A 26,632-nucleotide genomic window follows, 5' to 3' on the forward strand; every position below is an offset into this window, starting at 1 on the left:
TTCCCTGAAAATGGGAACAAGGTAGATGGGATGGTGAGGAAGGCATACGGCATGTTTGCCTTCATTGGACGAGGCCCTGAGTACAAGAGTTGGGATGTCATATTACAGCTGTACAAAATGTTGGTTAGGCTGCACTTGGAGTACTGTGTGCAGCCTAACTGTACTCTAGGAAAGACGTGATTAAGCTAGAGATAACGCAGAGAAGATTCACAAGGATATTACCTGGATTAGAGGGCTTGAGTTATCGGGAGAGGTTGAAGAAGCTGGGTCTGTTTTCCCTGGAGTAAAGGAGGCTGAGGGATGACATGATAATAGGTATATAAAATTATGAGAAGCATAGATAGGGTAGATAGCCAGCATCTGTTTCCCATGGTAAGGCTGTCTAAAATTAGAGGGCATAGGTTTAAGGTGAGAGAGAGGAGGTTTGAAGAGGGTTTGAGGGGTAATTTTTTCACACAAAGAATAATCGATATATGGAACAAGCTGCCAGAGTTGGTAGTGGAGGCAGGAACAGTAACAACATTTAAGAGGCATCTGGACAGGTACTTGAATGAGCAGGGCATTGAGGGATACGGAATTAATGCGGGCAAGTGGGATTAGAATAGCTAGGCTTGATGGTTGGCATAGACACAATGGGCCAAAGAGCTTACTTCTATGATGTACAGCTCTATGACTCTAAATTTGGATACCTCTGAACCCTTTGCTTATTTCCTCATTTGAAACTGCACTTAGATCTGATACACCAAAATGGGGAAACAGAGACTCAAAAGAAGAAATTATAAGCCTGAGAAGAAGTGAATGGTTAACAGTTTGGTTTATGCTGTCAACTGTTAAATGCCAAAGTACAATCATTGCACGATATGCATTTCTGATGCTGCTTCTTTATAAATAGACATTATGCAGCAACTGACAATGAGACCTATATGTAATAATTTTGTTTTTTTACTGCTTTGCCCAGGACCGCAAGAAACTGCAGAGAGTTGTGGACACAGCATATCACGGAAACCAGCCATCCCTCCATGGACTCTGTCCACACTTCTTGCTACCTCGGTAAAGCAGCCGAGATCCCACCCACCCAGGACATTCTCTCTTCTCCCCTCTCCCATCAGGAAGAAGATACAAAAGCCTGAAAGCATGTACCACCATGCTCAAGGACGACTTCTATCCTGCTGTTATAAGACTATTGAATGGTTCCCTCATACGATAAGATGGACCCTTGACCTCACAATCTATCTCGTTATGACCTTGTACCTTACTGTCTACCTGCACGGCACTTTCTCTGTAGCTCTGACACTTTATTCTGCATTCTGTATTGTTTTACCTTGTACAACCTCAATATACTATTTGATGAATTGATCTGTATGAACGGTGTGCAAGACGAGTTTTTCACTGTATCTCGGTATAAATGACAATAATAAACCAATTCCAAACATTGAAGAGCTACAGAAAAAAATAAAAAATATCTGTTTCAATTCAAATTTGTTTCATATTTATGGTAATATTATGATTTTACTAACAACATTGACACACTGGTGGTATATTAGTTGCCACGTTAAAATGACAGCACAGTGGTTTTGTACAATATTTAAACAAAGAACGTGTGATAAAGAATCTGGATGGATTTCAAACCAAACAATAAAATGCAGTGGGCTTTAGGTCAGCAGCATGCTGTTCATTACACTTACACTTTCCAATGGATATTTTATGGATTTTTATACTGAAGAATCATGTCAGCCAAGAACGAAAGCAGTTTTAAAAACACAACAGAGCGTATGTGCCTGTATGAGCAGGAGAAGACATTACATTTGCCCTAACTAATCAAGGTAGAGAATCATTAATGACCAGTACATAGTCTGAACTAAGAAAGGTCAGACTACTGAGTTCTATTACAAATTAGAAATTAAAAGGGAATTAAAGATATTTTTGAGAGAAAAATAGATAAAAGACAGAAAAAGAAAGTGTACAATAAAATGATTTAGTTCTTTAAAAATTGATGAAACCTGATGGAATGATGGCCCATATTTGCAAAAGATCACTTTCATTCCAAATTTGGTTGTTCTTCAGTAATTAAGGTTTGTCTCATCATTAAGAAATTCTTTAGATTAGATGGACAAGTGAGTTTCATTTGCAAAAAAATCAGCTAAGTAATGCAATTTCACATATTTGAACAGTGATGCTTATGATGAGACAACATACATCCTTTCGAAGAGTAGAATGTCTCTGGCAGGAGTTTCTTGATTTCTCCACATATAAAGTCAGCTGAGGTTGCTGTCCAATTTTCAAGGAAATAAAAGTGAATAGCATTAACTTTACTTTTATTGCTCCTTCAAAATCCTACCTGGTTGCAATTTCAAATCAGATTCTTCTCTCATTTCAAAGATGATTAATACAGTGAACCGTAATTGGTAGTAATGAAGTCTTCCAACTGTAATTTCAGTGTACTAAATGATGGCCTTTGAGATGGAACTTCATTCCAACATTCTTTCATGATGTTGTAGATTGGTTGAGGACAGCCATTTGGACATGGCATCCTATAGCCTTTGACCAACTCTTTTAATACATTTTTATTTGGCATTCCTGCAATTTCAGAAAATTTTAATGTAAGTTGAAGTTAAAAATATGCCATTCAGTATAAGGATATATTATATGTTAATGCACTTACCAGGATATGGTACTTTTCCAAATGTAAAGATCTCATACAGAACAATACCAAAGGACCATACATCAGACTGCATAGAAATCTGATTTTTAGATGTAACCTCTGGAGCAGTCCACTTAATTGGAAATTGACCATCGGGTATTTCAGTAGCAGAGGTACCCTATTATGAGAAGCATGGAATTATAACAAGTTTGGTTATTTATAAAATCAAAGCAATATATCTGTCGTTCATCTTGGATCACTGGCATAATTAAAAATGACTTGCGATGTGACATTTACTATTTTGTAACTAGTTCAACCCATTTACTTGAAACGATTAGAAAGTCATTTCCAAGGTGGAGGTATGCATTTATGCTTGCCTCTTAAGGACATTCCCTTCTTACTATAACAAAAGCAAAATGCCACAAATGCTGGAAATCTGAAATAAAAAAAGAAGCATTGGAAATATTCAGCAGACTAGGCAATATCTGTGCACAGGGAGACAGGGTTAATAAGAGCATTTCCAACATTTTCTGCTTTATTGCTATTATTCAATTGGAAACTCTTACTCAACGAGAAAATAAAAATATCAGCAATAAAAACAGCAATCCACATGGTTCCTCATGCCTGCTGTGTAATTTAGAAAGATTATGTCTCCAGTGAATGAACATCCTACCCCTGTAGGTAAGAGAATTCCAAAGATTCACCACCATTTGAATGAAGAAGACACCCTTTATCTCAGTCCCAAAAAGTTGACCCACTTATCTCATGAGAGGCAGGCGTTGTAGTGTAGTGGTTAGCGTAACGCTATTACAGCGCCAGCGACAGGGGTTCAATTCCTGCCGCTGTCTGTAAGGAGTTTGTACGTTCTCCCCATGTGTCTGCGTGGGTTTCCTCCCGGTGCACTGGTTTCCTCCCACATTCCAAAGACATACGGGTTAGGAAGTTGTGGGCATGCTATGTTGGCGCCGGAAGCGTGGTGACGCTTGCGGGCTGCCCCCGAACACTCAACACAAAAGCTTGTATTTCACTGTGTGTTTCAATGTACATGTGATGAATAAAGATATCTTATCTTATCTTGCTATGACCACTGATTCTAGGCTCTCTAGACACAAGTAAAAACCTCTCAGTACAGAGATCATAATAATTGCTGGTAGCAAGGGAAAATTTACTGTAGGCTCTTTGTGAAGTGAAACCCTGTAATTAAGAGCTATGGAAAATTGTTGGTAAAATCTACAGCAAGTTTGACTTTGTTAAGGATTTTGATGTAAATTGAGATCACATAGGGCCAAAAAATGGAAAATATTCTGTTCTCCGGCATTGGGATTATCCACTTCAAGGGGTACATAAATACAAGTTAAAGAAAGATAAATAAAACAAAAATGAGAACCTGAAATACCAATTAGCACTCACCATAAAATGTAACTGTGAGTTATCCTGTTCAAGTTCAGTTTCAAACACGACTTATGCCTTAAATGCTGACAATGTGCAAATGAGATTAAAACATCACCACTTCTTCATAGTTGTTTTACATAAATATATTCTTTGCCTACCTTTAACAATTTAGTAAGCCCAAAGTCTGAAATTTTACAAATAATGTTGTCGCCCACAAGAACGTTTCTTGCTGCTAAATCCAGATGAACATAACAATTGGATTCAAGGTATGACATTCCAGCAGCAATCTGAACTGCCATGTTTATTAATTGTACAGTTGTAAAGCAACCTTCAGATTCTGGAAAGGAATACATATAATCGTTAACCAGGCCATGCAAAGTATTTGAATATAAGTTCAGAACATGATGGTTGGAAGTCAGAATGATCTAAAATTTTGTTTGGATTTAAAATGGCCAGGTACTCACTCCTTAAATAATTCAGGAGATCTCCATGTTTCATCATTTCAATGACAATGAAAAATGGTTGTGTTCTGGTGCATACCGCATACAGTGTGATCAGATTCTGGTGCTTGAAGCTCTTCATAATTTGTGCTTCTTTCAGAAAATTGCTGGAATCTGTATTATCTGTTAAGATAGGATAATATATCTTTATTAGTCACATGTACATCGACACACACAGTGAAATGCATCTTTTGCATAGAGTGCTCGGGGGGGGGGGGGGCGGGGGTGGTTGCCGCAGGGCAGCCTGCAAGTGTCGCCACACTTCTGGTGCCAACATAGCATCCCCACAACTTCCTAACCTGTACGTCTTTGGAATGTGAGAGGAAAGCAGAGTACCCGGAGGAAACCCATGCAGACACAGGGAGAACGTACAAACTCCTTACAGACAGTGGCCAGAATTGAACCGGGGTCGCTGGTGCTGTAATAACATCACGCTAACCGCTACATGTTAATACATAATTATGGTTTGATTCAGCAGAGAAATGTCCAAATATGAATGAGAATGTGCAGCTGAAGATGATGACCCACCTACAGGACAGAATATGTCCCCATGAAAACAAAAGCAATCAGCAATAAGGAGAAAATGTGCGGTCAGCCATGGTGGGTGAGCTCAATGGGCAGGTGTACCAAGTTCCTATTGAGAAGCACCAAGCTGGCTCTATAGTCAGTTCTCCCACATAGAAAGAGGACATTAGAACACTGAATAACTTAAGCTCCACTGTATTCAATGCTGTGCAATCGGGGGTCACTTGTAATCGCTTGTAATCTTTTGGCATATAATTATTTTTGGAAGGAACTCATGAATGTTGCTGGCATTGGGGTACAATCTGCAATGAGAAAACATCCATGTGTGATGGGGTGCCAAGCCCCAGAGCTTGGGTTTGGGACCCCACTGTTGTTTCTAATTTATATCAACAAAATAGAGGGAGAAATCCAAATTGATTTGCTAATGGCAACAAGCTGCAAAGAGGCAGTGAAGTTGAAAGAGCCAGCTTAATACAAACTCATGTAAAGTTCTTCTTCTTCCTCTTAGGCAATCCCTCGTGACTGAGGATGACTTGCTTTCACTCCAATTCTGTGAGCTCTGAAGTGAGAGATAAGGCCAATAACAGAGCTGCAGACCCTTCCACAAATGCTGTGGGAAGGGAATGAAGGGGCTGGCAGGTGGGAATAGGTGGTGAGCTTCTATGACCATTTATACAGGGTCTCTGTGTTCTCCCAATGTGTAGACTTGAGATTCTCAGTACAATCCTGGATGCTTCTTCTCCACTTTAAGCACCATGAGCCAGAGGTTCTCAGAAGTCAGAGGGGTGTTGCATTTCTTCAAAGAGACTTCGAACCCACCCAAAGACCTGTGGACCTAGTAATCCCTTTCATGACAGAGATCAAAAAAAGAGTGTATGTTCGGAGTCTGGTGTCAGTCATGAGAATGATGCGGCCTGCCCTGACTGAGTATAATTAAGGCCTCAATTCCTACGAATTTGAAGGATTTAGTGGAGGCTTCATAGGTGGTATCCTTCCAGTGCGTTGAGTACCTACTGTAAGTAGTCCAGATCTCAGAAGCACACAGGGGGCAGGGTTCACTTCTGCTTGGTAGACCATGAGCTTTGTGCGAGGTTTGAAGCCCAGACCTTTTCCTCAATAGACCAAAGGCTGTGCTGGCACATTTATCATCGATGTCTGCTTTTGTCAAAAGGTGGCTCCCAAGATAAGGGAGGTGACCCATGTTTTTCAGGATCTTGCTTTGAATCTTTGTGGCATTGTACAGTGGGAAGGTTGGTAGAGGAGCTTTGTCTTGTGGATTTTAAGTGTAAGACAATCTCTTATCTTCTTCAGTCAATGATGACTTCAGAAAAACTAGAGAAACAAAGGACTGCAGATGCTGGAATCTAGATGAAAAACACAATGATGCTGGAGGAACTCAGCAGGCCAGGTAGCATCCGTGGAGAAAAGCAGGCGGTCAACGTTTCGGGTCAGGACCCTTCTTCAGGACTGTAGATAGGAAAAGGGGAAGCCCAATATATGGGAGGGAAAAGTGATAGGTGGACAAAAGAGGGGAGGCGGGGTGGGCACAAGGTGGTGATAGGTAGATGCAGGTAAGAGATAGTGATAGGCAGGTGCGGGAGAGGAGGGGAGAGCAAATCCACTGGGGGATGGGTCAAAGGTAAGGAGGAAAAACGAGGTAGAAAAAAGAGAGATGGGCTAGGAAAGGGAAGAAGAGGAGAAGCATGGTGGGGGGTGGGGGTTGAGGGGAAGGGGGGGTGGGGATTACTTAAAGTAGGAGAATTCAATGTTCATGCCTTTAGGTTGCAAGGTTCCAAGACGGAAAATGAGGTGCTGTTCCTCCAGTTTGCGCTTGGAATTCTCCTGACAGTGGAGGAGGCCGAGGACTGACATATCAGTGATAGTGTGAGAGGGGGAGTTGAAGTGACTGGCAATGGGGAGATGCAGATCGTGGTTACCAACGGAGAGCAGGTGTTCTGCAAAATGGCCACTTAGTCTGCGTTTGTTCTTGGGAATGTAGAGGAGGCCACACTTGGAGCACTGAATGCAATAGATGATATTAAGGGAGGTGCAGGTGAATCTCTTGTCTCACCTGAATGGACTGTTTGGGTCCCTGGATGGAGGTGATGGAGGTGGTGTAGGGGCAGGTGTTGCACCTATGGCAGGGGCAGTAGAAGGTTCCCAGAGTGGGAGCGGGATTGGTGGGGGGGGAGGTGGGAGGATTGAACAAGGGAGTCACAGAGAGAGGGTGGTCCCTGCGAAAGGCAGAAAGGGGTGGGGAGGGGGATGATGACTTTAGCTCTGCCTTTGAGTATTGGCAAATGCAAATGCAAATGTAACTGTAGTCTGCATACTGCAGCTTGACTACTAAGGTTGGGGTGTCCTTAGCTCTGGAGTGCAGGTTGAGCCAAATCCAATTTGAGCAATTTCCCTTTAGTCCTTAGGATTAGTTCTGCTCCTTTCACCTCAATGAAGCCTTGAGATGGGTGGTATTGAAACTGGGAGGGGGTTGTTGAAGAGAATCCTGGTGACGAATTTCCCTTTGGTAGACCTCTCTTACTTACCGCAGTTAGATTTATCTCCTTTCTTGAAGATAGTCATAATTATGGATCTCTGAGGTTACCTGTTAAATTTTCCTTTTCCTAGGTGTGGGTGAAGAGATTGTGGATTCATGACTGAAGCTCTTTACTACCAAGTTTTAGAACTTCAGAAGGGTAGGGCAGTAGATGTTGTCTGCATGGACTTTAGTAAGGCATTTGACAAGGTCCCTCATGGTCACCTGATCCAGAAGATTAAGATGAATAGGATCCATGATGATTTGACAGTTTGGATTCAGAATTGGCTTGCCCATAGAAGACGGAGGGTAGTGGTGGAAAGGTGTCATTCTGGCCAAAGGTCTGTAGCCAGTGGTGTACCACAGGGATCGATGCTGGGACCTCTGTAGTTTGTGATATATATATAAATGACTTGGATGAAAATGTAGATGGGTGGGTTAGTAAGTATGCAGATGACAACAAGGATTGGTAGAGCTGTGGACAGTGAAGAAGGTTATCAAAGGACACATTAGGATCAATTTCAGATATAGGTGGAGAAATGGCAGATGGAGTTTAATCTGAACAAGTGTGAGGTATTGCACTTTGGGAGGTCAAGTGTAAGGGGAAGGTATACAGTTAATGGTGCAACCCTTAACAGCAATGACACACAGAGGGATCTTGGGGTCCAAGTCCACACCCACGCAAGTAGATAGGTCGGTAAAGAAAGTTTATGGCATGCTTGCTTTCGTTGGTCGAGGCATTGAGTCTAAGAGTAAGGAAGTCACATTGCAGCTATATAAAACTTTGGCTTGGCTGCACTTGGAGTATTGTGTGAAGATCTGGTCACCCCATTACAGGAAGGGTACGGAGGCTTTGGAAAGGGTACAGAAGAGGTTTACCAGGATGCTGCCTGGATAGGAGGGTATGAGCTACAAGAAGAGGTCGGACAAACTTTGGTTGTGTTCTCTGGAGTATTGGAGATTGAGAGGAGACCTGATAAAAGTTTATAAAATTATGAGAGGCACAGATAGGGTAGACAGTCAGAATCTTTTTCCCAGAGTAGAAATGTCAAATACGAGAGGACATGCATTTAAGGTGAGAGGCGGAAAGTTTAAAGAAGGTATGCAGGGCCGTTTTTTTTACACTGAGATTAGTAGGTGGATGGAACAGGCTGCCAGAGGAGTTGACATATCTGAGTTACTGTCTGAGGAAATCTAACTGTGGCGACCTTGAGAGTTTCCATGTTAATTTTCTTGTGGTAAAGTTTCTGTTGATATAAATGTTTTTAGACCAGGCTGATGGAGAAAACAGAGCAGATTGATTGGTCAGTTCAGCAGGCATGGTTGATGCAGACATCTTTGTGATCCCTCATTTAGACATTGATGTAAACTAATGGCCAGTGACTATGTTGAGGATGTTCCTATGCTTGTCTCTTTGAAGAAATAAGCGGTTGATTATGGCATGACCATGCACCATGACCACTTTTTCAGGAGAAGGACCACACTGGAGTTAGCCTTTCCTACTCCTTCCTTGAAGACCATGTCTTGACAGAGGGTTTTGACTTTCAATGTTGAATTCACCCAGGTGGTTCATCTTGTCCTCCTCTGGAACGTAGACCAGGATGCAGAAAAGTCCTGTTTACCCTCATCCATAACTTCCAGGGTGGGGCACCTGAACTGATGATTGTAGTATGTTGTTCCCCTTTTAGCATGAATCAAAGGGTCATAATGTGTTCATTAATTCCACAGGGGGAGTTGCTGAGATGTTGGATTAGCTCACTCTTGATGACATGTCTCACTCTGTGAAGGTAAAGTTCTTGTTCCAGTTTGTCCCTCTAGAAAGTGGTGTACTTGTTCTTTTATCTGGCCATCATGCCTCATTCAATGTGGTGATGTTAATGTTGAAGTATCTGACTCCAATGTTACGATAGAAGAGCAATACTCAGGCCTGAGACTGCTGTGGCTGTTCATGAGGATCCTGATATTCCATGTCGCAAACTTCATATTTTGGAATGGAAGTTGTCTTGAGTGGTTCCTTTGAACATGGATAGGTCAGAGCAAAGTTCTGTGGCAAGGGTGACAACAGCTAATGGAGATCAGGCTCTGCTGCATGGGATCTTATGAAAAGTATTATACCTGTGAAGAGAAAGGGGGAATGCCTCATGCGTGATGGTTCAGAAACATTGAAGGATGAGAAACAAAAGGACTGCAGATGCTGGAATCCAGGCGAAAAACACAACGACGCTGGAGGAACTCAGCAGGCCAGGCAGCATCCATGGAGAAAAGCAGGCGGTCAATGTTTCAGGTCAGGACCCTTCTTCAGGACTGAAGATAGGAAAAGGGTAAGCCCAATATATAGGAGGGAAAAGCAGAGCAGTGATAGGTGGACAAAAGAGGGGAGGAGGGGTGGGCACAGGGTGGTGATAGGTAGATGCAGGTAAGAGATAATGATAGGCAGCTGCGGGGGAGGAGGGGAGAGCAGATCCACTGGGGGATGGGTCACAGGTAAGAAGAGAGAGAAAAAAAGAAGAGGCTAAGAAAGGGAAGAAGAGAGAGGGCATGGTGGGGGGCGGGGGGGGGGGAGTTGTGGGGAAGGTGGGGTGGGGATTACCTAAAGTGGGAGAATCCAATATTCATGATGTTAGGCTGCAAGGTTCCAAGATGGAAAATTAGGTGCTATTCCTCCAGTTTGCACTTGGAGTTCTCCTGGCAGTGGATGAGGATGAATTTAGGTTCATGTACCAGGACCCTAAAAAATTAAGGGGGATTATCGTGCTAATGAACAAGGTTGAATTACTAAACAAAAGGCTCTTGTAGGGATTTGGCAACCATTGATAGTGAATGGAGTGGGTGTGGAGGAGATAAGGCAGATGTGAAGTGATTTTATTGGGTGTCAATATTTACTCATCGAAAGCACTAGGCAACAGCATCAAACTGAGATTGAGAGGGCTGGGAAAGATGGCAGGTAGAGATTTTCTTTGTACTCCTACCATTGGGAGAATTGTCTTCTATTTCTTCTCAACATACTTTTGCTTTTGCTCTTGATCTTAGAAAAGTCATCTCTAGTTTACTCTAATGGAATCGAGCAGACTCATTTCTTGTTTAATCATTAGTTTGCAATTTTCCAGTTTGCCTCTGCACTTTCTCTTGCACCCACCCAAGTTTATGCTTGCAGCTACAAATAATTGTTGCAGCTATATAATCCTGTTTATAATATATTGTGCCGCTGCCAGTTCATCTAATGTGTTCGCCAGTTGCAAGCTGTTATGATCCACGTGTTTCCCTTCCTGTGTAGCACATGTTGTAGGAATGGAGGTAATTTTCACGTCCAGGTAGATCTTTTACAAAGCTATCCAGAAGTAATAGGAAAAGTTCCGATAGAACAACGAAAGTAACAAATTAATCAAGAACAGGGAAAATAACACAAAACATAAATTACTGTAAACAAGATCCAAGCCTGAAGAGTATATTAATAGTGCCTTTACCGTCACCAATTCAGTAAATATTTCAAGTTGATTGAGTCAAAGCTACGTGAGATAAGTGCAGAAGTTTTCCAAATTCATTTAACACAATTTAGAGATCGTAAGATGGACACCGTTGGATCTTCAATGGAATTATCACTATCTCCTTCCACAACATGACTTTCCAGTTTTTCTATTAATTCCACATTTTGAGAATGAATGGAAAGGATCAAATGAGCCATTTCTCCTCCCCGTCCCCTTTCAAAGTTTATATTCCTCCAATATTAGAGTTGCATATCTTAAGCAGAATCAATAGATTTCTCTCAACATTGAACTGAGATTGAGAGGGCTGGGAAAGATGGCAGGTATAGTTTTTCTTTATACCCTACCATTGGGAGAATTGTCTTCTATTTGATGGTGATATAACCTTGAAAATTTGTGTTTTGGTGTATATAGCCAATCTGCAAAGGTGTGCATATTCTTTATCACATTGAACTGAAAACCATGAATTAATTTACAATCAAAAGCAAACAATTATTTTACAAAAAACATGATTACCTGCTTTTAACATTTTAATGGCAACAGGTACATTATTGTTCCAGATGGCTTTCCATACCTCTCCATAATTACCAGATCCTATGCGTTTCACTAAAGTGAATTCTTCTTTTGGTCTTTCCCATTTGTCCACAGTCTTATATGATAAGTGGTGAAAAGCTGGCTTTCTCTGTTGATAGAAGAGAACCACTGATTTAGGAGGAATAACTGCCAGTAAGTGTAGGATGTAAGAGCTAGATTTACAACAACCTGCATTTTGTACTCAGCACTATGGCAGCTGGATGCCCCATCCACAAATTAAACCCCCTATTAGCCTCAGGCAAAAATGTCCTGAAAAGGTCAACAAATTTCTCCACACTATCCCCTCCCATGAAGTTCAACAAATTGCTTTGAGGAGATGGTTAACATAACATCAGATGAAGCATCAACAGTAGATATGCTGCCAAAGACAGATGAAACTGACAGGAGGACAAAATACATCCATGGGTTTTACCAAACCTGTTGAGAAGGATGAATAGTGTTTAAATGCTGAGAGCGGTAAGTAGTATTCATGCTCTAGATACTTCTAAAATCCTCTGGTATACTATATATATGTGTGTATATATATATATATATATATATGTGTGTGTGTGTGTGTGTATGTATATATATATATATATATATATATATATATATATATATATATACACACACACATATATATAGATTTTTTTATATATATGTATATGTATAAAAAATGATCTAACTCTCAACTGCGAATAAAATTTGAAAGTCAATTAAAATTAACAAGCTATTTAAATGTGATACAGTTGAAAATATCTGGTACTTGGCTCTCTCATAGTAATTCTGCTTGAGTTTCTTTGTCAAAAATCTCATGGTATGATCACTAAATGTGTGGCATTGACAAAGCCGCTCCCTGCATCTCCTCAGTCAAGTTGTGAGATGTTCATTGTAAAGCAGTGACCAATGAGCCCAGGTTTGTGGTGCCTTATTGAACTCCACAGTAATTTCACCTGCAGGTAGAAGGTGGTTAATTTACTGGACTAGCATCCACAGGACAGGACCGCTGATGTAGAGAGACATGAGTTCAAGTCCCACTGTGGCATTTAATTGAAGTAATTAAATGGACCTGGAATAAAAACTTAGTCTCAGTAATTGATTCTAATAAAATTCATCTAATTCACTGATATCCCTCAGGGCAAGAAATCTACCATCCTTACTTGGCCTTGGCCTACATCCAGACCCACCTTAATTGTCTTTTCAGTCAAGGATCAACTGGGGATGGGCAATAAATACTAGAAACTGGAAACAAACTTTAATAAAAGCTGAGTGGTTGAGCAGCACTGAATCAATGACAGAAACTTTGACGTTTTCGTATTAGCCTAAGTATGAATGGAAATCCTGAAATTGCTTTGCAGTTTACAATGTATTGACAGGAAACTCTGATCATTACTCTGTCATTACAAGTGTAAATTGTGGGGTCACTATGTTGCAGTTGAGATTTTAAAATGATACCAAATGATTCCGTTAAAGAAACAAAAAAATACTGCAAGGAAGGAAGCAATTTGGCCTTTACCCTTCTATTAGTCTTGGGTCTTTAAATGGATGCATCTATCCCAAACCTATTTCCTCATGACATCTTTGTGAGTTTAATTTGCAAATATTTATGTAATTTTCTTTTGGATAATAGTTCACTTTAACTATTTTAGCATGCCATTTCCAGCACTTACTAGAATACTAATAAGCTGGTAAAAAGAAATCTATTATTTGCTATTTATTACTGGAATCTATTTTTTAGAATGTAACAGCAAGACATTTAAAAAAATCAGAATTTAATTAAGGCAAATCAATGTGGTTTCATGAAAGAGAAATAGTGTTTGGCAAATTTATCAGAGCTATAGAGTCATAGAATTGTACAGCAAGGAAACAGGCCATTCAGCCCAACTCATCCACATTGACCAGTGGGTACCCTAACATAATTAATCCCATCTCCCAGCACTTGGTCCATAGCCTTCAATGCTTAGGAATACAAGTGCTCATCTAGACACTTCTTAAATGCTGTCAACGACTCATCTCTAGCCACTATCTCAGGCAGTGCATTCCAGGTACTTAACACTCTCTGGGTGAAGAAGGTCCCCCTCATATCCCTTCTAAATCTCTTCCCCTTTTACCCTATGTCTGTGTCCTCCAGTTTTATTTACCTCTGATACGGGTAGAAGCTGTTTGAGGATGTAACTAGCAGGGTGGCTAAAGGGAGACTTGAATTTCCAAAAAGCATTCCATAAAGTGCAGATAAGATATTATTGTACAGGATAAGAACTTGTAAGGTTGGTGGTAACACGGGCCATCCCCCGGTAACGAACAGGTTCTGTTTTTACAGACATCCATAAGTTGGAAAATACACAAAAATCAATTAAAATGGCAACCATTCCTCCACAGTATTGTAACGAATGACATCAAAAACACATAAGATCAATAAGAAAGAACAATTACTAAAAGTGGAGAGAGAGAGGAAACTAGTTCTGCTGTTTGTCGGAATGAATGTATGTACGTATGTTGGAATTTTGAATATAATAATATCATGGGAGCTCACTCTTATGCAGGAGGTGTCCATATTTTGGGTGTTCATAACCTGGCGATGTGTACGTATATATCAATCTGAATAGATGGCTGACTAACTAAGAGAAAACAGAGGAATTAGATAAATGGGTCATTGCCAGGTTGCCATATCGTTACTAGCGGGGTTCCACAATGTCAGAGACCAACGCATCTCAAGTATTTGACATATGTTAGTGAATTTAATAACAACATTTAAAAGATACTTGGACAGGTACACGGAAAGGAAAGGCTTGGGGGATATGTGGCAAACGTGGGCAAATAGGTCTAGCATAGATTGGGCATCTTGGTTGGCATGGACGAATTGGGCCCAAGGACTTCTTCCATGCTGTGTTACTCTAAGACTCTCTCTGACTCTATGACTTAGATGAAGAAACTGACTGTATTGTGGTAAAGCAGATGATCTCTGAAATAAAACAGAAAATGCTGGAAATACTTAACAGGTCAGGCAGCATCTGTGAATAGAGAAACAGAGATAACATTTTGGGTTGATGACTTTAATAGATTTCTGACAACTTTGTATTCTATGCTTTCTCAAAGCCATTTTTCTGCATATATTCATGAGTTAATATTGAATTCATTCCTTCATACTGCCAGTTCTACTTCCTTTACTTTTATTTCTGCTGTTAACAATATATGATAATTGATGTGTTCACTGAACTCACTCTAATTTGTAGGTTATGCACTGCAAGGAATTGTAGGGCACAGCAATATCTTATGTCTTAACACGGGGTGTCTCTGTATTTCAAACATCCATATCAAGCTTCCACAAGAGAATGGTGAATATATTTAATGCGCCATAAGCTTACCTGGAAATTGCATTGTGTGATAATTATGTCTATCTGAAGCTCAGAGTACTGTTCCCAGCAGGGGCATAAAGACAATAACAATAGATGCAAAAACTGATTATGAAAAAGAAACTTGCCAGGAATATCTGAGGTAATAGCAATGGAGCTTTAATTTGCAAAGATATTAAGATAACAAAAGGCAGTGAAAGGGAACATGTGCCCATTACATGCAGATTAGAATAAAATTTTAATTGAGAGTATGAAATTGGCAGATTCATTACCTGGTCATCGATTTTCACAGTGGATCGAAAGAACTAGACATCAGTGATCCAAGGAAAATATGATGGGACAATGGAATGAACTTAGTAGATGTAATATTGAAAACAGCAGTGGAGAATAATGGTAGTGAAGACTTAAGGTAAATAAATCTTCAGGGACAAAAGATTTTCGCAAGAAAATATTAAAATAAATAGATAAGGAAGCTTCAATCATTCTTCATAAACTTCAAAATTCAAGTATGTTGCCTATGCATTTGAGAATCACAAACATTCTTTAAGAGAACTAAGGTGTAAAAAGGTAAATGCAGAATTTAAACCAATTGTGTGATGTAACTTGAAATTATCATTGCAGACTGAGTGATAAAATACTTGGACAAATATAAGTTCATCAGAGTGGGTCAGCATGAATTTGATGTGTAAATCATGTCAGGTTGATCTAGCTGAAGTTATATAAGATCACTGGATGGTGGATGAGGGAGGCAGGGCCCATGTGGACTTTCAGAAAGCATTTAATACCATACCATAAAATATTGGATTCAACAGGAGACTCACTGAAACTTAAGTGAGGCAAGTTTATCCATTGTCACTCAGCTGACTTAATGCCTTCAGTGTTTAAATTGGGTAGTGTAACAAAGTGATGTTACATTTGGTGATGCAGATGATAAAGCCAATACATGGCTCTTTATCTTGCTAATCAGTGGATATAATGCTGGGTGGTTCAAGTGAAGCTTTATATTTTTCACAACAGTAGGGAAGATCTCACAGATGTTGTTTGGAAGATACAAAGAACATCTAAAGAATGGAATGCTGTGAGATGAGGTACACCAATCCTCAGATCAATGAAAGCAGAGCTCCAATGATACTTACAAAAGCAGAGCATTGTTTAGCAAAATATATCTTGAACAGTCACTTTTCACCAGGGCTTCCCTCCATCCTGGATATCTATAACACACGCAAGGTCACGCAAGGTCTGCAGAATCATAGATGACCCTTCTCATCCCTCCCACGACCTATTTGTCCCACTGCCATCTGGCAAGCGGTACTGGAGCATCCGGGCCAGAACTACTAGACTACTAGACCTAAACTACTAACTTTTTCCCCCAGGCTGTCAGGCTCCTGAATACTCTGGAGGCAGTTTCAGACAAATGCCTCGTCAAAAGCCTTGGTTTGCACAATGGCGTATAAGAACTTTGGCTGCTGCTGAACATGTTTGTACATTTAGTGCAACACACTGAGTTCTGTATTTTCTTCATCCAACTCAGTTCTGCACTAACCCTGCACTAATTTTGTATTCAGTATATACCGTTTTTTGCACTATTTGTATTTGCACAATTTTTTTGTCTGTGTTTATTGAATGTCCTCTGTTCTATGTATGTCCTCTGTTGTGTGAGTCTGGGGGAAATGACATTTCATTCCTCCATGTGTTTTTATCGCATATGGGTGAATGACAATAAAGTGGAATTTGAACTTGAGATATGGTTGTTGCTTAGGGAAGGGACAGACCCAACTCTCAGCTCCACATAAATGGATGCAGATTTCTTGGCTGTATAAAAAATGAACCCACTGTACTGCTGTTCTGCTTCTTACTGACATTAAATTCTGAGAAGTTTGGAGCCAAAGTATTTAACATCCTCTTACTTTCTTACTTCTTCACAATGCTGTGAGAATAGAATAGAAAGGATAGCATTTTAAAAATTCCCTAGAGATTATACAATAAAGTCCCACTTTTACACTTACCTTTTCACTTGGCCTTTTTAATTTAATTCCACAATGCACTTCATTATTTTTATAATGTTCAACTAATTCATGAATAGTGGTAAAGCCAAGATCTTCTTTGATGTGAAATCTGCCGTTTCCGTTTTGAAAAATTATAAAATGAACAACAGATTCTTCAGTTCGAGCTGAAAAAAAATTCTATTACTAATCAATTATCATATTTGTTAATTATATTGGTTGCTATAAATGTTATTTTCCGAGGACAAGAGGAGTCAGTGCTGCAAAAAACACCCTGGTGTATGTTTTTATTCCTATTTTCTGACTATGCTAGGGAAGCACAGGCCTCAGAATAATATTGATGGACTTACTACTTCATAATCACCAAAGACAAACGCAACATTTTGAAAGTTGGTGGTCAGACATTCAAAGTCATAGTCTCAGTTTTCCCCATTTTCCATGTATTACCAGCATCAATTCAGTCTCTGTGAAATATAAAGCAAGATGTTCTTTGCACTGATCCAGTTTTGACCAGAATTTCCTTTAATCTACACCCACTGAACTCCTGTTATGTTACTGGAAGTGCCATGGAATCTCAATTGCATATGGATTGACCAAAAACTGGATTGGGTTGTGCTTGTTTTACAGGAACAAAACAGATGTAAGGCCATAAGACCATAAGACATAGAAGTAGAACTGGGCCATTTGGCCCATCAGGTCTGCTCCGCCATTCAATCATGGCTGATTTATTTTTCTGATGTGAGAAACTTCGATCATGTGTTAGGCTCTGGCATGAAGTTATGTGCGGCACCTGACATTTTGGTAGGCACAGCTCCTATGGTGTCCAGGCTGCATGACTGAGGTAGATTAAATTAGGGCCCAGCATCAGTCTGAGAACTTCTTTGCAAAATTACTTCAGACTGCAATTTGGTTGAAGTATATTTACAGACCAGTAATAAATATTTGGAGATATACAAACTTCAGATCTTGGTCATTGAAAATAAATGTACATGAACTACATAAACTGCAAAATGCACACAAGAAAAAATATCATCTAGCCATATCACAAACAACACCATATGTCTGTTAATGGAAATCTTATTGGGATAAAGCAATTTGGGATTTGTTTTCACTTCTTATGATACCAAATAAATACACAGATGGAATATTGCTCTTCATTTTCCTAACAGATGTCTAATGAGTCCAAGCGTTGAATCCTGCATTTAATGTACTGTAAGAAGGTAAAACCTTGATAGTGTATTTATATTATGATTTAAATTTTTTACCTGATAATACATATGAATCCTGCAATGATTCACTTCTGCGGACAAGAAACAAGCCAACGTTGTCACTGGAAGAAAGATGGTTTTCTGCCTCAAATCGGGTCATTTTCCCACAGTACCAACTATAATAGAAGTGAGCACAACATTAAATAAACCAAACAAACTTTAAGGTACGACATCATAAAGCAAAAGTCATCTGCTTACAAGTGGATTATCAGTTGTTTTTCCACTTTGTAGTATCTCAGCGCATTGATAAAAATTTGCAGAGACAACACTTTGCGAAGTAATGAGAGAAGATTTAACACTTATTCATGTTTATCTATACAATATGTATCAGCTGATATCAGAAAATAAGAGAGATTATTATACCTAAGAAATTGTTCTAATTAATTGCGCAAACTAATTAATCATAGATTCTACCCTGTTAATTTATTCCCCTAATGAGATAATCATAATCATTCTATGATTTTAAAATTTAATCAAAGGAAACAAAATTTGGCTCCTTGCGTATTGTCCTTTGATCATTATAAATGCTGAATCAGTCCTAGTATGGCGTGCAAAAACAGATACATATTTATCGCGCAGATCATGTAATGGCTGCCACATTGGTGAGGGTGTTGGAATATGGTAAGTTGTACGTATACTCAGTATGTAGATTCTGACATCAGTTTACATGCTATTCTGATGTCAATGCAACCATCAATAATCTTAATAATGTCATATGGGTGAGCATTGTGTCCAAGATGAAGGAGACATTGGAAATGCAATATCTGCTAAATGCAGGTTAGTTGATGCACCATTTCTTTTGACCGTTGCAGTGATCCTAGAAGCGACAAATGTTTTTTTTAAGAGTTGTTCAAAGCTGCTGAAGTCTACGAGGAGTGGTGTGCTCGTTGCTAATTGACTTTATCTTCCTTCCAACACTTCTGCAGAAGCCAGTTGCTTGCAGACATGAAGACATTTATAGCTACTCCCCTTGGAGTGCTGGGTGATGGGAGAATCAGTGGAAGGCATAAGTGGAGGCTGCGAGAAAAGCTGGAGGGTGGGGAGGAAAGAAAGGTTCTCAGTAGGAGGGGGCCAAACACATCCATAGTAATGAAGGAGCAATTTTTCAACCTGAGCTAGTGATGAAAAGTTTGCAAAGCATCTGCGGTTCAACAAGGATGCCCTCACATAAATTTGCCACCTATTGAGGCTGTGGAGTTGTGTCAGAGCATTGTGATAAGGTGACCATGGCAAAGGGCTTCTAGCAGGTAGTAATTGGAGATATTTGCAATATCTCACAGTTTGCTGACCACTGATGCAAAAGGAGGTCCCTTTTGCTCCCTACTGCAATAGAGCTGATTGTACTTCATTCTCTTGCCAAAGGGTGGCAGGCAGAATGAGTATATGACTTCAAGAATTCCAGGTTTGATCATGCTGCAGAAGGTCATTGACCAACTCTATGTTTCTTTGTGTGCAGTACATAGCAATCTTATTCTATACCAAAAACAAAAGGTTCCACTTCCCCAATGCCAAGCTGGTGCATAACCACAGATGGTGAATTATGAAGATTAATTCTTGATCTCATGTCTGTAGTCATGATGCCCGTAGTCTGTGGCAATCTGCCATGTAACCTGCAATTCAACAATGTAATTGTCCTTCTGGGTGACAAGGACTATCTGCTGATGAATTCACTGCATAACACACATTCTGTGAGAGCCCTGCTACCACCTTAAATATAATAGAAAAAAAACAACTGACATGATTAAATAATACTTCCATTGCCCAGCTACTTCACAGGAAATTCAGCAGAATAGGTGTCAAGATTTATGGTGTTCCCCAGCATGCTCCACAACCTCATTATCATGAGGCCACACCCCTTGACACCAGTTATATGCCAAATAGCTGCAAAGCAGGAGAGGAGGAGGAGGAAGCAACCGAAGCTACACCTTTCTCCTTTGGTATTTTGACAAAGTAATCTAATTGTGATTCTGGTAGATGCAATCCCAATTCTTCAATCTTCAAGAGTCCTGCCCCTCACCATCTCTCTGCCACTATCCATCATGGTGTCCACTTAACCATTGTGCTGAAATCAAGGCCAAACAACTGACGCAAAATTATATCCAAGCATGTCATATTACATAAAAAGTGCCGTATAATTATTTTGTCCATTCTTTTTTTGCCTGTGCCCTATCTGCCTTTTCCCTGGGCTAGTGCTCCCATGGAGTGCAACCATGTTGCTTGGCTGTAGAAGGGATTGTCCTTTAGCAGAGGTGTCTGGAGATGCTCAAAGAGGACAACCTTGAGCAGCTTTGGGCCTTGAAGACTCATCTGCTGACTATATGGCCTGGGTGTGGGAGGTTGTACTGCAGTTTGACTGGCTAGCTGGTAACAGCAAGTGTACTGGTCAAGTGGCAATGCCATGAGGATTACTGCTGTCATTGCAAGAGAGGGCAGCAGTTCAGTGCTCCACGGAGCTATTACCCGTCCATGGAGCGATGCTTCAATCATAATAAACTGTTGGAGGGCAGATTGCTGGACTGCTGCATCTCTTCAATCCCTTTTGGACCCTGTCATGTGGAGCCATGATGACACGTCTGAACTACACTCAGATGAGGTGTGGCTTCAGTATATGTTACAAAGGAAGCTTCAGACATCAGCCAGCAGTAGCTGCAACATGAGAGGTCCACAAGTGTCTTGGTGCTACTGGCCACCACTACCATTCTTGAACTGATGTGCTGCAAAGCCAGTGCATAGCCCTCTGCCAGTTTTTAACCAGATTCCTTCATGCTCATAGTGTGCAAAGTTCCTGTGTTGTGAAACCAGTACAATTGGATCCTTGGTGAGCTCTCATTTAGATATTGCAATTCACCAGGCATGGATTCTGCCTTCATGCTATCCTCCAAGTTATGCAAAATGTCAATATCTGAACTACTGGTTACAAATGAAATCGAGGATGAGGCATTTTCATCTTCACTCTCTCCAGGGTCCTCCACCATGGCCTGGCCAACTTGGAGTTCTTGGTGATCTGAGAGAAGAGAGAGAAAAGTGTTGTGTTATTGTGAGTGAAGACAGGAAGAAATAAGAGGTGCTCATCTATATGCAACACCGATCTTTCTTCCAGTCTCCAATCTTTCCACTGGACTCCAACCCACTTCAACCCATGCCTCTGACCTCCCTGCTGTTCTCCTGCCATCTCAAATTGGGCCTCCTAACTTCCTTACCCATTGCCAGCCTTTCCGCCCATCTTGCTGTCCTCTGCACCCTCCTTCTATGGCTCCTCCATCTGGCTGGTTGAGCCCAATTAAGATATGAAACGCTAATTAAATTCAGTAGGACCTCCGGCAAATGTATCCCAGCCTCAAGGATCTAGCCCCCAACCATCATCCCTTCTTACCTCAAAGCTGTTTTCAGGCAATCTGTCTCTTGGGCAAAATGGAGCTCTCTTCTTCCATCATGTGTTGGAATATCAAATTATTTTCTCCAGAAAGTTTATTTTTGAAAGACAAAAGTCACTTTTTGATGGAGGGTAATAGAAATTTCACATGTAATATTGTGATGATATATGTCTATTTTCCATTCTCGCTCTGTGCTGATTCAAAATCACAACCATGGTTGTTTAGTTCATGTGCTATGAATTGTTAATCAAACCCTAGAGCAGAAATAACTTTAAAATGATAGAAATAATAAATAAACAGTTGTTGTATAAACCTAATATTTGCCATTTTACTTGACTTTTAGTTATGCTGTTGTCATTCACCTTAATACCTGTTTTTAAGAGTTTGCTATATATCACAGATGAGATATAATGGATTTTCTATCAGGAAATGCTCCCTACTTTTGCTTTTGTAAACAGAAATATCGTTAGATAGGGACAGCATGGTGAGGTTGTATTACAGAACCATGATACCTTGACATTGTCAGAATCACTTCACTGAATGCCAGGCAGGCATTTCACTTGCCTAAGGAAGCCATTTACAAATTATGTCAATGCTGAAAGCGAGCTGCTCTCTCCAGCTACTGCATGTGCCACACTACCTGTACCTTTTAATGTTCCAAGTATCACGATTTCTTTCCTACAGGATCATCCAAGACCATGCAACAACTGTGATGGATATATTGGGATTGAGTTCCATTCCCAGTTAGTACTGTTAATTGTGAAGGATTGAAGTGGTTGTGTTGTACTCCACTTCTGGAATTTGGGACTATTGTAGTCAAACAGTATAAATGACTGACATTTCCAGATCTAATCTTGCACCATAAATGTGATTCTGATAGAATAATGAAAATTAAATTACACTTTGTTGAAACACAATCATAGAATTTGGCATAAAAGTACACATATTTTTATAATTTTATATTCATTAGCACTCCCGAATTTAAAAAAGTTACACATGTGAGGATTGTGCTTAGATATTTTGGCAATGGCCTTAATTTTTATCAGATAACCCAGCCGACCTGCACAGACCAGCATGGTCCCAGGTTCAAACCCAATGTTGTGCTGGTCCAACAGCTGGTCCCAGTGGGAGCTGCGCTACATCCAGCCTTAATCTGCATTGATTGGTGCCAGCTGTATGGTTGAAATACAGTGAGCAGAACACCAGTTCACATGTGGTTAGTACTCACGGTTCTCCCTCCAAGCTCTTAACTTTTGCGAGTATCTCAACAGGAACAAACCCAGAGCAGGATTGATTATGCTTGGAGGATTCAGAATTTTTCCGAACTTTCTGAACAAGCCACCAATCCCTTTCCTTGCTAAGGATTTCCACAAACTCTCCTTTTCTTACGGTTAACTCTTCATGGTTCTGCGCCACATAGTCAAACAGTACGACATAGGAGGTGAGAATTTCATTCTCTTGCAATCCTTTGTCTTCCCTTTTGGTGTCTGTGTTTGTTGTACCAGGACTTGAGGTTTGCAAATCCTGCTGATCAGTGTTTGTAGCAGGGACACACAGTTGAGTCGATTCACTAGTGCAGACTGCAGCTCCAATTGCCTCATTCATGTTCTGGCCTGTGCCTCCTGATAAAGTGGAATTAAAATTTGAAGGAAATCTGAAGCAACAACACAGGACTTCCATTGTGATGTTGCATAAGTGTCTGAACAAATGCCAATAATAAATTTTCAAGCATGTGGAAGTTTAAGACTGAAGTGCGGAAGTCTCATTTCACTGATTGGGAAATTTTGTTTGTGGTTTAGAGAACATTATTCATTTTGTCATTTTCCACGAAAAGCCTGTTAGACAAATAATAAAGTTAATTTAAAACAAAGGAGAAAACTAGCAAGACTTAAATGCAGCATTAAAAAAGACAAGCTTTAAAACAGTATTTCTAGATAACTCGGCTATTATCTTTCTTAGTTGGCTGTTAACTCTTCCTTCTCAGCATTTTTGTGGGCAGGGCTTGATCTGGTCCTGTTCCGTGCTGGATATATGTCTTCAAAACTCTATCATTGCAAGGGCTCAACAGCGAGGACTAGGGCAGCTTCTGCCAGAATGCTCTTGCTGGTGATCCCCTCAGGGTAAGCATAGACTGGGTAGTTAAGTAGGTATCAAGCTGTTTAAACTAAAAACTGGAGAAATGCGCAAATAGAATTTTGTTAAAACAATGCTACACTGGCATTGGTTAGCCGAGTTGACTGATATACTAGGTTTGAAATGGACAAAATGATGTATGATTTTTAAACTACAAAATAAATTTGGTCAGTCAGCTAAAATAGCAGAAACAGCCAGAGCTTCACTTAAATCACTGAATTTTGCTTTTTCGGTGGATGAAGCAATTTACAGATGCAGTGGGTGGACTTTGTTTCAATCAAGTTCCACAAAATTTATTTGGATACAAAGTGCCACACCATTTAAAATGGCCACTGCAGATGGCTGCAAAGCAAGAAGGTTCCAAGTAACCAAGAGCAGTAGATTCTGTGGGGCAGGTGTTCAAGAATGGTTCTTGCATCACAAGGAGCTTGCAGCTGCTGCTAGTTGTTCAGTTAACCGTCCTGTGGCTGGTGTTTACGTGCCTGGCAGTGACATGCAAGGTCTCTGATGGGTTTCACAGATAATCTGTAGAATGAGTGGATGGAAACTTTTCCTTCTAATGTACGTCGACTACTGTTCTGCCACCACCTTCAAAGCTTTACTTGTGCACAATGTAAAATTTTATGTACTGGGAATCTGGAAATATGACAGAAATCTTTGGCTCCCGCCTTCTCTTCCTGGACCCTGCTGCTACTTGAAGACCAGGTCTGTGACCTTTAAAATAACAACCTGAACTGCTCAAGGCCTGATCTTACATTACTATCTGTGGCTGCTTAAGAATGGCAGAATATTTTCGGTATCGGTCTCAGGTAAGGCAATTATGACAGCAGAGAGTGCAGGTCCTTGTGAAGAAGATCAGACCAACATACAGAAGTGACCTTAGAGAACTAGACCTCTCAGGCACAGAGACACAAGTGACTGCAGATGTTGGAATGAGGAGCAACAAACAAAATGCTGGGGGTCCAGGTGAAGGGTCTTGACCCGAAACGTCGATTGTCCGTTTCCCTCCACAGATACTGCCTGACCCGCTGAGTTCCTCCAGCATGTTGTTTATTGCTCTCAGGCACAGAACTCTCCAGTGAAGTCCATGAAGGAGAGATGCTTTTTGATTATTCTTTTGTGGAACATGGTTGTCATTGGCAAAGCCAGTTTTTAACTGCTCAAGGGAAGTGACGGTAAGTTTCTAACTGCTGGCTGTCTGCATTTTTTCAACATTTCCGTCGGCAAGACTTTATTTAGCTCCATTCTGTTGTGAACATATTTCTTGAAAAGTCTGCTTAGTGCAGGATTAGGGCAGAATCGGCAAGGACATTCTTGTTGTGGAACCCCTTAGAGTAAGCATGTACTTGGTAGGGAGGTGATCACCAAGAATAGGTGCCTTGTCACTGCCAGGAAATTTTGGGCCAATGTGAAAAATACCATAAATAATCTGGAAAAAATGCAAGACAACAAGTAAGTTCAGTTGGTTTATTGAGGCCATAAAGCAGGTAAAAATGAGAGTTACTAAGTCTAGTTAAATGTTCTTCCTTTAGTTCATTGTCAGCAGACAAACAGATGAGTTATTTATATTCAAGAAGGTGGTGGATGGGTAGGGAACTGCTGCACAATTTGCTAGGCAGACCTCACAATTTCACCGCTAAAACCAATATGTACATAGCATACAATCAAAATATTATGTAAACAGGCTTTATTAAATGTTGATATCACTTTTAACATTAGGAAGGTACACAGATAATGGTCCAAATTTTGCTGGACAGAGTTGTCTCATGCTGTACCCGGTATGTTAGATTTTTTTTACACTTCTATGAAGAACTTTATTGTGTAACAATTTACTGCAGGTCAGAACCAGCAAGATCAGCCAACCTGGGAACTTGGTGAGATATGAGAGAAGAATAAAAAGGAGAATTAACAATGTAAAGAGAAATAGACAGTGAGAGAGAGAGAGAGATAGATGGAGAGAGATAGAGGGAGAGCGATAGGGATACGGATAGAGGGAGAGAGATCGAGATAGGGGGAGAGAGATGGGAGGGAGAGAGATGGAGATGGAGATAGATGCCCATGTAGACAAATGGAGGGTATTCTTTCCCATTCCTGCCATGTGGTTTGTAAATGGTGGAAAGGCTTTGTGGAGCTAGGAGATGGATTACCTCCTTTCTGACTTGCTCTTGTACCCAGAGTAAGGTGTACTGATATATGTAGTCCAGTTCAGGGTCTGGTCAACGGTGGCCTCTTTATTGTTGATGACGGGAGACTCCAGCAATAGCAATGCCATTAAATATCAAGGGTAAGTGGTTAGATTCTGTCCTACTAGAAATGGTCATTGCCTTGTGCTTTTGTGGTGTGACTATTACTTGTCACTTAGCAAACCCATACCTGAACGTTGTCTGGGTCTGGCTGCATGCAAGCATGGGCTACTTCACTTGCTGAGAAGTTGCAAATGGAAGTGAGTATTGCCTGGTCAGCAGCAGACATTCTTGCTTCTGACCTCATGATGGAAGGAAGGTCATTGATGAAGCAGAGGAACTTCTGGGGCAAACATCTTCCTTTGTGTGAGGTATGGCTCCACATGGGAGTGCTTTCCTCTTGCTTGTCACTGACTTCAGTTTGACTGTAATGGTAGAGTGAGACATTTGCAAGGTCACCAGTTTACAGATCATTGCGGTAGTACTGACACTCGCAGGGAGAATACCAAACAACTTTAGTCTGAACTTGATTGCACATCCTTATAGACAAGTTGAGATGCTGATTTATTCAAGTGTTCTGTTCTGCTACTACACAGAGTGCAACCCTCTTCTCAATCACAGCACCTCCAGCAGGCATCAAGCAAAGGCTAGTTGATTCAGTTGCCTTCATTT

The 26,632-nt window shown here is 40.4% G+C and overlaps 1 protein-coding gene across 2 annotated transcripts; it reads right to left on the reverse strand.

Moving 5' to 3' along the window:
• Positions 1-1,521: 1,521 nt before the first annotated feature.
• On the reverse strand, positions 1,522-23,310 carry LOC127574351 (tyrosine-protein kinase SRK2-like). Of its 2 annotated transcripts, none has more exons than XM_052023296.1 (8): positions 22,924-23,310; positions 18,268-18,386; positions 17,006-17,169; positions 11,590-11,755; positions 4,498-4,656; positions 4,192-4,370; positions 2,663-2,819; positions 1,522-2,577 (listed from the first exon to the last, which is right to left on the reverse strand). In XM_052023296.1, exons 1-8 carry the CDS (start codon positions 23,247-23,249, stop codon positions 2,384-2,386), a joined length of 1,464 nt encoding a protein of 487 aa, XP_051879256.1. In that variant the 5' UTR covers positions 23,250-23,310; the 3' UTR covers positions 1,522-2,383. The 2 variants fall into 2 exon arrangements, with proteins under 2 accessions (XP_051879256.1, XP_051879255.1); XM_052023295.1 differs by having other exon boundaries at positions 22,873-23,310.
• Between the last annotated feature and the right edge of the window lie 3,322 nt (positions 23,311-26,632).

Source organism: Pristis pectinata, chromosome 9, assembly GCF_009764475.1.
Source record: "Pristis pectinata isolate sPriPec2 chromosome 9, sPriPec2.1.pri, whole genome shotgun sequence".
Classification (NCBI taxonomy): Eukaryota; Metazoa; Chordata; class Chondrichthyes; order Rhinopristiformes; family Pristidae; genus Pristis; species Pristis pectinata.

What these genes read in the sequence shown, in the direction of transcription:
- LOC127574351 (XM_052023295.1), bottom strand. Translation starts at nt 23,249, where the DNA reads ATGAATGAGGCAATTGGAGCTGCAGTCTGCACTAGTGAATCGACTCAA. An exon ending in AAGAGCTTGGAGGGAGAACC is followed by an intron (nt 18,387 to 22,872) that starts GTGAGTACTAAC and finishes CTTCTATTATAG; the next exon opens with TTGGTACTGTGGGAAAATGA. An exon ending in GGATTCATATGTATTATCAG is followed by an intron (nt 17,170 to 18,267) that starts GTAAAAAATTTA and finishes ATTTTTTTTCAG; the next exon opens with CTCGAACTGAAGAATCTGTT.